The following is a 12,613-nucleotide window of genomic DNA, read 5'->3' on the forward strand; positions in this document are numbered from 1 at the left end:
AAATCTATGTTTCATATGACAAGATAACAGCACTAAGGTGTTTTTTTTTTTTTTTGCACATCAATGGGAACTTAATGCAGGTAGGAGATAATTATGTGAATGTAGTGTAACTGGTGGTTTCAATGCGGCCCTGAGAAAACTGTGTGTGTGTGTGTGTGTGTGTGTGTGTAGAATGTAATAGAGTCTCTGGGCATCATGATCTACAAAGCTCTGGACTATGGCCTGAAGGAGCACGAGGAGAGAGAACTCAGCCCACCTCTCGAGCAGCTTATTGACCTCATGACCAACATGACCGAACTGACCCCTGACCCCTGCCCTGACGAAGGCTACGAAGCCACCGAGGACGAAGAAGATGAAGAGCTCAGCCAGAGCAGTGGGATTCGCCGCTACCGGGATGTTCTTAAGGTAATGGCCCGTGTCCTGTTTATGAATAAATCTTAAAGCTTTAATACGTATTCATTGGGAGAGCATCGCAATACTGGTTAAACATGCTCTCGTTCTCGTCCCCTCATAATCCTAAGGTCACAAGTGGTCATTTTCATTATTCAACTTGGAAATTTTTGTGGTTTGTTTCCTTTTCATTATGTACAGATTCATATGCACTTTCTATTTAACTAGTAGTGAAGATTTTACAACAGGATACAAGCTTTGGCTAAGAAAAAAACATGTCGAGGATTAGCAAAGCAACATAACAATAGACTAGCTTGATTAGCATTAATCTTAAAGGAACAGTCCACCGTACTTCCATAATGAAATATGCTCTTATCTGAATTGAGACGAGCTGCTCCGTACCTCTCCAAGCTTTGCACGACCTCCCAGTCAGTCAGACGCGCTGTCACTCCTGTTAGCAATGTAGCTAGGCTCAGCATGGCCAATGGTATTTTTTGGGGCTGTAGTTAGATGCGACCAAACTCTTCCGCGTTTTTCCTGTTTACATAGGTTTATTTGACCAGTGATATGAAACAAGTTCAGTTACACAAATTGAAACGTAGCGATTTTCTATGCTATGGAAAGTCCGCACTATAATGGCAGGCGTACTAACACCTTCTGCGCGCTTCGGCAGCGCATTGATACGGAGCTCAGATATCAATGCGCTGCCGAAGCGCGCAGAAGGTATTAGTACGCCTGTCATTATAGTGCGGACTTTCCATAGCATAGAAAATCGCTACGTTTCAATTTGTGTAACTGAACTTGTTTCATGTCACTGGTCATATAAACCTATGTAAACAGGAAAAACGCGGAAGAGTTTGGTCGCATCTAACTACAGCCCCAAAAAATACCATTGGCCATGCTGAGCCTAGCTACATTGCTAACAGGAGTGACAGCGCGTCTGACTGCGTCTGACTGACTGGGAGGTCGCGCAAAGCTCGGATAGGTACGGAGCAGCTCGTCTCAATTCAGATAAGAGCATATTTCATTATGGAAGTACGGTGGACTGTTCCTTTAAGGTTTGTAAAGTGGGGACATCTTTATATGACGGTAGGGTAGCAAAATCTTCTGGAATGTTACGCTGCCTAGTCATTAATGACACACTATCGAACGCTGTGATTGGCCAATCAGAATTAAGGGTCTTAAGTTACGCAATATCTGTTCCATTTTACCCGCTGAAAAGGCATGATGTATCCAATCTCATCTCATTATCTCTAGCCGCTTTATCCTTCTACAGGGTCGCAGGCAAGCTGGAGCCTATCCCAGCTGACTACGGGCGAAAGGCGGGGTACACCCTGGACAAGTCGCCAGGTCATCACAGGGCTGACACATAGACACAGACAACCATTCACACTCACATTCACACCTACGGTCAATTTAGAGTCACCAGTTAACCTAACCTGCATGTCTTTGGACTGTGGGGGAAACCGGAGCACCCAGAGGAAACCCACGCGGACACGGGGAGAACATGCAAACTCCACACAGAAAGGCCCTCGCCGGCCACGGGGCTCGAACCCGGGCCTTCTTGCTGTGAGGTGACAGCCCTAACCACTACACCAGTGTGCCGCCCCCTAATAATAATAATTTGTTTTTGTTCAGATTCCCTGGGAATATAAAATTGACAGCACGCAAATCAATGTGTGAATATTTCGGCTAGTTGAGCATTTTACAAGTTTCTGGCTTCATTTATACAATCTGCTGAGCCTACTGAGTGTACTGTCCAGTACTGCAGGGATTGATCAGGTCCCTCGAATTGTCAGTAAGCAAACTGCGTGGTTGCTTGGTGCAATGCTGTTTTGCTGATAGAGTGAGAAAACTGGCTGATCAGCAGCCAAGATCAAGCAGAGAGTAACTCATAAAAGCCGTCTGTTTAGTTCTACCAAATGAATGCCAGTGCAAGTCCTGAACTTCTGGGTGCTTGGAATGTCCTTTCGCCAAGAGTCCTAGCTTTGAAATAATGGAATGAACCACTGTTGTAGTCTTCAAAATACATTTCCATCCTGATGCTCTACATCTGGCTGGAGTCTCATCACGTTGCTCCTGTGAAGGACGGCCCCATATGGACAGTCAAAAGTCGCACTTGGAAGATGCTCTGGACACTTACAGTAATGCTTTTATGCCTGAGGACTACAGTCAACTTGCTAACCGTCGGACTGCAGTTGTCATGAACAGTTTTGCACTCAAGTTTCCGTCAATTAACTTCTTGTTATAACTTCAACAAAACAGACTTGATGTTAAAACTATAATGAATTTCCTGGTTTCACAGTTACAGTGGTGCTTGAAAGTTTGCGAACCCTTTAGAATTTTCTATATTTCTGCATAAATATGACCTAAAACATCATCAGATTTTCACACAAGTCCGAAAAGTAGATAAAGAGAACCCAGTTAAACAAATGAGACAAAAATATTATACTTGGTCATTTATTTATTGAGGAAAATGATCCAATATTACATATCTGTGAGTGGCAAAAGTATGTGAACCTTTGCTTTCAGTATCTGGTGTGACCCCCTTGTGCAGCAATAACTGCAACTGAACGTTTCCGGTAACTGTTGATCAGTCCTGCACACCGGCTTGGAGGAATTTTAGCCCGTTCCTCCATACAGAACAGCTTCAACTCTGGGATGTTGGTGGGTTTCCTCGCATGAACTGCTCGCTTCGGGTCCTTCCACAACATTTCATTTGGATTAAGGTCAGGACTTTGACTTGGCCATTCCAAAACATTACCTTTATTCTTCTTTAACCATTCTTTGGTAGAACGACTTGTGTGCTTAGGGTCGTTGTCTTGCTGCATAACCCACCTTCTCTTGAGATTCAGTTCATGGACAGATGTCCTGACATTTTCCTTTAGAATTCGCTGGTATAATTCAGAATTCATTGTTCCATCAATGATGGCAAGCCATCCTGGCCCAGATGCAGCAAAACAGGCCCAAACCATGATACTACCACCATCGTGTTTCACAGATGGGATAAGGTTCTTATGCTGGAATGCAGTGTTTTCCTTTCTTCAAACATAATGCTTCTCATTTAAACCAAAAAGTTCTATTTTGGACTCATCCGTCCACAAAACATCTTTCCAATAGCCTTCTGGCTTGTCCACGTGATCTTTAGCAAACTGCAGCCAAGCAGCAATGTTCTTTTTGGAGAGCAGTGGCTTTCTCCTTGCAACCCTGCCATGCACACCATTTGTTGTTCAGTGTTCTCCTGATGGTGGACTCATGAGCATTAACATTAGCCAATGTGAGAGAGGTCTTCAGTTGCTTAGAAGTTACCCTGGGGTCCTTTGTGACCTCGCCGACTATTACACGCCTTGCTCTTGGAGTGATCTTTGTTGGTCGACCACTCCTGGGGAGGGTAACAATGGTCTTGAATTTCCTCCACTTGTACACAATCTGTCTGGTGGAGTTCAAACTCTTTAGAGATGCTTTTGTCACCTTTTCCAGCCTGATGAGCATCAACAGCGTTTTTTTTGAGCTCCTCAGAAATCTCCTTTGTTCGTGCCATGATGCACTTCCACAAACATGTGTTGTGTAGATCAGGCTTTGATAGATCCCTGTTCTTTAAATAAAACAGGGTGCCCACTCACACCTGATTGTCATCCCATTGATTGAAAACACCTGACTCTAATTTCACCTTCAAATTAACTGCTAATCCTAGAGGTTCACATACTTTTGCCACTCACAGATATGTAATATTGGATAATTTTCCTCAAGAAATAAATGACCGAGTATAATATTTTTGTCTCATTTGTTTCGTCTTAATCCGACGATGTTTTAGGTCATATTTATGCAGAAATATAGAACATTCTAAAGGGTTCACAAACTTTCAAGCACCACTGTATATTTTGTGACTCTATAGGACACGTTATAGAAGCAAGTTATTTATAATCACATTGTCCGTTATCATCCAAATGAGGATGGGTTCCCTATTGAGTCTTGTTCCTCTCGAGGTTTTTTCCTCTTGTCGTCTGAGGGAGTTTTTCCTTGCCACCGTCACCACAGGCTTGCTCATTGGGGATAGATTAGGAATAAAATTAGCTCATGTTTAAAGTCTTTAATTTTCTTTAACCTCCTAGGGCTTAGCGGTCACATGCGTGGACAGCACTTTATGGAAATTCGGAACAAGAATCCACATATGTGGACATACTTTTTCTCTAAAAGTACATCTTATCAAAAGATGATGCTTAGTTTTTATTCTAATCAGGTTCTAATAAGCCCAAATAGCAAAGAGAAATAAAAAATGCATGTAAAAAAAACAGCTTGGGCCTTAGGAGGTTAAAGCTGCTTTGCGACAATGTCTTTTGTTAAAAGCGCTATACAAATAAACTTGACTTGATTTCTGATTCCAGGAGAAAATTTATTTTTTTGTATGTATATGTAGCAGAGTGGAAATCCTGTAGTGTGCAACGTTAGCTATACCTGTAGTAGCAAACAAATTAGTCATTGTGGGAGGACCATGTTTAAATTTAAACATATATTTTTTAAAAAATTTAATACACTACCGTTCAAAAGTTTGGGGTCACCCAGACAATTTTGTGTTTTCCATGAAAAGTCACACTTTTATTTACCACCATAAGTTGTAATAGGGGCGGCATGGTGGTGTAGTGGTTAGCGCTGTCGCCTCACAGCAAGAAGGTCCTGGGTTCGAGCCCCGGGGCCGGCGAGGGCCTTTCTGTGTGGAGTTTGCATGTTCTCCCCGTGTCCGCGTGGGTTTCCTCCGGGTGCTCCGGTTTCCCCCACAGTCCAAAGACATGCAGGTTAGGTTGACTGGTGACTCTAAATTGACCGTGAGTGTGAATGGTTGTCTATGTGTCAGCCCTGTGATGACCTGGCGACTTGTCCAGGGTGTACCCCGCCTTTCACCCATAGTCAGCTGGGATAGGCTCCAGCTTGCCTGCGACCCTGTAGAAGGATAAAGCGGCTAGAGATAATGAGATCAGATGAGAAGTTGTAATAGAAAATATAGTCAAAACATTTTTCTGGCCATTTTGAGCATTTAATCGACCCCACAAATGTGATGCTCCAGAAACTCAATCTGCTCAAAGGAAGGTCAGTTTTATAGCTTCTCTAAAGAGCTCAACTGTTTTCAGCTGTGCTAACATGATTGTACAAGGGTTTTCTAATCATCCATTAGCCTTCTGAGGCAATGAGCAAACACATTGTACCATTAGAACACTGGAGTGAGAGTTGCTGGAAATGGGCCTCTATACACCTATGGAGATATTGCACCAAAAACCAGACATTTGCAGCTAGAAGAGTCATTTACCACATTAGCAATGTATAGAGTGGATTTCTGATTAGTTTAAAGTGATCTTCATTGAAAAGAACAGTGCTTTTCTTTCAAAAATAAGGACATTTCAAAGTCACCCCAAACTTTTGAACGGTAGTGTACATCTAAAGAAAGTTTAATTATTTTCCAAGTTTCAACTGTTGTCCAGCATTACAGGTTTTCCTTGTTAGTATAGCAGACAGTATCTCTACCTGTCACGCAGAAGACTAGGGTTCGATTCCCAGACAGGGAGTCTGTTTCAAAGTCTTTAATTTTCTGTAAAGCTGCTTAATGACAATGTCTGTTCTTAAAAACGCTATACAAATAAACTTGACTTGTTAATTTGAACTAGATTTCATTTTTAGTGATGCACAGGATTAATTACAATGATGTTCAAAGTTGACTTTTTTTTTTTAGTTTATATTTCTTTAAAGTAATAACGATGTACAGTAATAATGTTTTGCTAATTGTTGTTCCGTAGCTGTGCACAATGCACCTCCCGAGCCCCGCTGATGCCCCTGATCACTACCGGGCCGTCTGTCGCGCACTCTATGCTGAAACCATGGAACTGCGGACATTTCTGGAAAAAATACGGAGTGCAAAAGAGGTGAGGAGCCATTTGAACTATTTCTGATCAGCGCATTGCACTCAAAGCTTTAAATGACACGAAGAGTCAAATCAGTGACGGTTACACGATGATGATCTCGGAGGTGTGGCTTTCTTGTACAGGTAGAGAGAACTGTGGGAAAGGGATCAGAAGCATGGCTGAGACAACACGTGTCATTTAATGATGTACTTTTTTACATATTTGACTAATCTGGTGGATTCTCTGATAGGTGATCATGAAGAAAGGCTAATTTTAAGTATAAAGCTAGAGTAATTAACAGTTATTCCACAAAATCGAGTCGTACATGAGCTGATAGCTGAAGAGGTGCTTGGCACTGAGTTGGCTGTAAGCCACGTACGACAAGATTGAGTGGAATAACTGTTTTATTCTATCCACATTCACTGGATTTTGAGAAACAGCATTTTGATTTTGATTTTTTGTAAATTCGATAAACAAAAACTTTATACAAAACGTCCAACAAAATCATTTCCGCTTAGGCGGACATCTTAAACACCTAACGATAGCTGCGCGAATTGACTTTAGTAGTGCTTTTTTTGCAAAAAGCGCTGTTTTGCTGAGGTATAGAATAGCTTTTTTTTTTAAAGATTTTTTTTGGGGCTTTTTTCACCTTTATTGGATAGGCCAGTGGAGAGACAGGAAATGAGTGGGAGAGAGAGATGGGGAGTGATCAGGAAATGACCTCGGGTCGGAATCGAACCCGGGTCCCTGGATTTATGGTATGGCGCCTTATCCACCTGAGCCACGACGCCCCCATAGAATAGCTTTTAGCAATTTGTGAAAAATGCTATAATAATCATTCTTGATAAAATAAAGAAAGATACGTTCTTATCATCAAATACTTTCATTCCATATATAGTATTTTTTGGGGGGATTTGTTTTCGAGTAGAGTTTTTATTTCGTCCTCAGTTGGCTCAGTAACACGCTCTGCCATTTCGTTTTTCTCTACTCATGGTATACGAGTTGATATCCTAGTAGTAGAGTAGCCAATCAGAGCGTGTGATTGCTCATATCCAGTGAATGTGGACAGAATAATGCTAATTAACCTAATGTACCAAATTGGCCAAAATGGAGCAGCTGATAAAAATTGCTTTACTGCTGCAAGTCTGTGGACACCTGACCATCCCAAGCATATGTGGTGGCTCTCCAAACTGTACCACAAATTTTGTATAGAACGTCTTTGCATGCTGTAACATTACAGTTACCTTTCATTGGAGCTAAGGGGCCCAAACTTGTTCCAATATCCAGTAGAAAGCCTTCCCAGAAACATGGAGATTATTATAACAGTAAAGGAGGACTAAATCTGGAACAGGATGCTCAACAAGCACATATGAGTGTTCTGGTTAGGTGCCCTCATACTTTTGGCCATATTGTGTATAATGCACAAGCATCTGATATGTTCATTTAATCAATTTTGAAAGAGCATATTGTTATTTGAGAGTCCAACCCCTCTCCAGGAAATTGGTTCAAGAGCCCAAGCTATGCATTGAGGTGAGCCCAACCATATCTAGTCGGTACCACTCAACCTCACGCACAAGCTCAGGCTCCTTTCCCACCAGAGAGGTGACATTCCATGTCCCAAAAGCCAGTTTTGTCAGCTGGGGATCAGTACGTCAGGGCTTCCGCCTTTGGCTGCTACCCGATCCACAGTGCACCGGACCCTTACGGCACCTCCTGCAGGTGTTGGGTCCACAGGAGAGTGGTAACGTGTTGCTCATTCGGGCTGGGCCCGGCCGGGCCCCACGGATATAGGCCCGACCACCAGGCGTTCACTGACGAGCCCCTCCTCCGGGCCTGGCTCCAGGGTGGGGCCCCAGTATCCCTGGTCCGGGCGAGGGTTCTCGGATACCTGTTTGTTCTTTCATAAGGGTCCTTTTTGAACCGCTCTTCATCTGACCTCTCATCTAGGACCTGTTTGTCTTGGGAGACCCTGCCAGGGGCAAGTGCCCCAACAACATAGCTCCTAGAATCCCTGAGGCACTCAAACCCCTCCACCAAGTTAAGGTAGCGATTCAAGGAGGGGCCATTCTGTAATTGCAGGTACATTTCAAGTGTTGACTCTGTTAGTCATCGTCAACTCTGTTGTCGTTAAACTGGGCAACCCATTAAATTTTTTTATCATCAAAATTCTACTTCTCTCATTTTATTAAATATCGGAATGCATTTTTGATAGCCATTTTGTCACTGCTATAGCAAGTTGAGTGTTTGAAATATGCTGTATAATATAATCAGTCCATATGTCAAAGCAATGGCCGTAAATGAGATTCGTTGAGACCTGTGCGAGACATCTTAAGCCGGAAGTAAAACGTATGGCGGAAATCAAAGTGACCGACATCTGCCAACGTTGTCAAAAGACACGCGCGCCCTCTTTCGAATGCTGATGTAATCAAGCCAGAAGTTTTGTTTGTTTTGATAGTAATCAGGAAAGTTTGAAAAAAGCAGGCAGTAATCGTCATTTAAACTCGTTTTTGTGCAATATTTCGTTTGGAAAACAGTTTTCAAAATGGCAGCACTGACCCCTGGCTGACACTTTCAAAGTCTTGCACGAGTCTCGTGAAGATCGCGCGGATAAGCGACGCCTGCCGTGGACCAAACAAACTAAATTCAACATGGCTAAAAACCAAACAGGCTGATAAGTATAATATTTAATTGCAATTACTTGCCAATACGAGTCACGATATAAGGTTACTAAAACCGAAAACGTAATTGAATAACACGTTAATTAAGAAATAAAGCAAGTTTAAAAATGACTTCAGTTCTCCTTTAACAGAACTGACGATAACCAAGTTGACATTTTCTACCACTTTGTGTCTTAACTCCACATGCTAACCCAGGGTACCCGCGGAGTCTTAAAAGTATTAAAGTATTGAATTTCATTTTCCAGAATTAAGGCCTTAAAAGTATTAAATTTCATCTTGAAAGTCTTAATTTTTTCCACGGAGGTCTTAATTTTCCAAAGAAAGTCTAACATCGTTGCGTAACCTAGATTAAATTCTCTGTGATGAAAATGAAGCAAAATCTAAAATGTTTTGCGCTGCCCTGGCGTTCACACGCAAACAGCGGGAAATTCACGTCGCGCCGTAAAGGGTTCACACGAAACGAGAGCAGCAGGCGCATAGAGCAGAGAGGGTGAGGGGGAGAGAGCATGGGGAAGTGCAGATTCAACCCGAAGTGGCCGCTCGACCCTAAGGCCCCGGTCACACCGCCCGAACTTTGCTGGAGCGTTCCTTGAACGGTAGGGAGGGGGGGCCGAATTTCGACAACGCTCGTCACCGCGCACAAAATGGGAAAAAAATTCGAAAACACGGGCGTTGGCTTAGCGGTGCACCGCTGAAGCCGGCGTTGCTTTAGCGTTGGTTTAGTGGTGACGCGAGCGTTGGTATAGCGGCGTTCTGCGCATGCGGGCTTTGGCTCGGCGGGGGTATAAAGTTGGTTTAGCACCAATCATAGCAAGTCTCTCAGCATCCATGGTGATACAGTTTTACTGTAACTTTGAGCAAATTCAATATAGATGAGGTCTGAACTCAACGGCAGCTCGATTCCAAATGAGCTCCTGGTCCATTTCTCCCCGTATTTATAGCCAAATTCTGGTCCCGCTCCGACACCTCTATACCAATGCCAAACCAAAGTTCATCGCCGCCATGGATAGCTGCTTCAACGCCCGACACCGTTCCAGCAACCCCGTGTCCGCTCGTAAAACGCTTACAACCGCTCCACCGAAGTTTGTGCAACGTTTAATCGCCGCCCGGGCAATGCTGGCGAAGCAGCGGTGGTCCAGCGTTCAAGATTTCTGCGTTGGCCTAGCGGACCCAAGCGTCCACGAACTTGCGTCTAGCGGTGCCAAACTTTGACTGGGCGTTGGTGGAGCGGGGGTGAACTTTGCCGGGGCGGAAAATTGCCCCCTCCTCACCGCTCGCAATATTTTGTGCAGCTCAAAACTTTCAGAGCGGTAGGAGGGCCCCTCGAGAAACATCAGCGGTGGCCGAGCGTATACGGCGTTGCTTTAACGGGGGCCAACTTTTGTTAAACGGTGGTGAACGGTTACGAGCGGTGATGAATTTTTTTCACTGCTCCAGGAACGCTCCAGCAAAGTTCGGGCGGTGTGACCGGGGCCTAAATACGCCTGGGTTAAGGGGGTTCCAAATAATGACTGTGAGGCATTATGCACTTTGTGTAAAAAAACCTTTCAACTAGGGACAATGGGGCTTACAGCTCTGGATTCTCACATGAAAAGTGGTAAACATATTTCGTTTGCATCCACAATTCAGAAGCAGGTAGCTATACTATACTATTATAGCTATACTATTCTTTTTGTCTTTTGAATGCTTCTCTGGCGTGTGTGTATGAGGGGTGATTGTCTGGACTTACATGGGGGTGCTCTCCTCTGCATGGTGTCCAGGGGGTGTGAGTAGAATGAATTCTGATTGATTATTTTAATAAATGTAATTTTGTTATTTCAAACACTCGTAAATAGTAATTATTTGAGGTTTAATCTGGTGCTCAATATGATTTATTCTTCCCTAATGAGTGCGACAAAGGTATTAAATTTCACTTGAAATGGCATTAAAAAAGTCTTAAGTCTTAAATTTTGGTTTAACAATCCTGGGGGTACCCTGTAACCTCAAACTAGCGACCGCTTGGCATGTGTGAAAACAGAATTTTATGGGTTTTGATCGTATTATTGTTTTGAAAATAATCACATCAATATCACAATAACAGATTTGATGAATAATTAATCTACCGATGGTGTAAAATCCTCAACATTTTGTTCAAATTAATGAGAGAAGAAACGGAACGTACCTCACTGCCTTTCTGAAGTTTCCCGCCAGAGGAAGTGACGTCTCTCGGTGCAGGTGTCATGCGTATTATTAAAAGTCTTTGTGGATCTTATGTGGTTTTATAACAGAGTTGACAAGAACATTGGGATGGATAAAAAAAAAATATTTTTTATGACTGAAATTTCACATAATACAGAAAATAGACTTTCTATGCAATTGGTTTTATAACAGTTAATAGAATAAGCCCCCAAAAACAGATAGTTAGACTGAATCACTTCATGTTTATTCAAGTTGAATGGATGAATCAGGAGTCATTTAGTTAATGTTTTATGGATAAATTGGGTCTAAAATGTACATCCAGCACTGCTATTGGTGAAAATTTGTCATAATTTGCATTATTGTTCAAAACTGACTCATTAAAGATTTATTTTGTGGAAAAGAACAAAAGGTTTATCTTGGAGATGCGAAACACACCCCGAATTCCAGAAGGACCCCTATATCTCATGGCCTTCTATTATAATTGCTTGTTTGTGTTTATGAAATGATGTACAACTGCAACACACACAAAGGAGAGCGTGAATCAAGTAAATTTGCACACTGGGATACATCGACAGCAATGAATCATCATTATGTCACCAGTTTTAGCTTTCAAACAAACAGCACTTTAAATGGCAGCGCTTAAACAGCTTAAAGGTCTCCTTGCATCGTTTTTTCATTAATTGTGCGGTGGTCTCTAGTATGAACGAATGCCCTGTGAGCTGGTTTTGGTGAAAGAAATGCTGTGGTTCTCCTGTTTCAGGCTGCTATAGTTTGGTGGAGGAGTGGGTGGCGGGAGAACGACAGGATTTCAGCTCTTACTCATTAATATTCATGACATGTAAACGTGCTACCTCTGATTGGCTAACAGCACTGTGACGCTACCTCCAGTGGGTCAGAACAAGCGGATGTGGGTGTCTTTGTAAAAACTGTTTTGATTGGCTATTATGGTCTCGACATCTATGTTTTGACCAATAACAATGTAGATGTGGCAGCGGGGGCGTGGCCGAGCGGCGGTCTGTGAATGGAGGGCGGAGTCAGGGAAGGTAAGTGGCAGAATCACTGTACCTGACGGGAATTAACGTGTTTGTGTGTCTTCCCCAGTAACCGTGCCCTATAAAAGGAGAAGGAGAGCAGAGGAAGGGAGCTCTCTCCCCAACCAGAACGCTTGGTGTGTGTGTGACTGGGAGGGAGTCATTCATTCATTCATTTATTTAATTGACTACTCCCTGCGGCAGCAGCTCTCATCAAGGCACGAGGCACGGAGCGGAGCTCGCCTCGGGGGGTGTGGGGGGAATAACGTCCCCTGGCTGGGAGCTGACAGGCCCTGGCAGCGCTGGTTCGTTTGGGAGAGGGCAGGGGTCGCTGGCTGCCAAGTCTGGGGAGGCTGGGACCTAGGGTTAGGTGAATTACGTCCCGAGGCGCGGAGCTAGCCCGCCCAGGGAGCACTCTTTCGTTCGGGAGAGGGCAGAGGCCGCT

At 43.4% G+C, this 12,613-nt stretch overlaps 1 protein-coding gene across 1 annotated transcript in view; it reads left to right on the plus strand.

Moving 5' to 3' along the window:
* Nucleotides 1-12,613, plus strand: part of spire1b (spire-type actin nucleation factor 1b) — an 80,169-nt gene that overhangs the window by 31,067 nt on the left and 36,489 nt on the right. Inside the window, exons 3-4 of the mRNA XM_060900303.1 lie at nucleotides 172-405; nucleotides 6,177-6,302. Coding sequence (XP_060756286.1) covers nucleotides 172-405; nucleotides 6,177-6,302 — 360 coding nt within the window. The remainder of the gene's footprint in view (nucleotides 1-171; nucleotides 406-6,176; nucleotides 6,303-12,613) is intronic.

The sequence above is a fragment of the Neoarius graeffei genome, chromosome 19, assembly GCF_027579695.1.
Source record: "Neoarius graeffei isolate fNeoGra1 chromosome 19, fNeoGra1.pri, whole genome shotgun sequence".
Classification (NCBI taxonomy): Eukaryota; Metazoa; Chordata; class Actinopteri; order Siluriformes; family Ariidae; genus Neoarius; species Neoarius graeffei.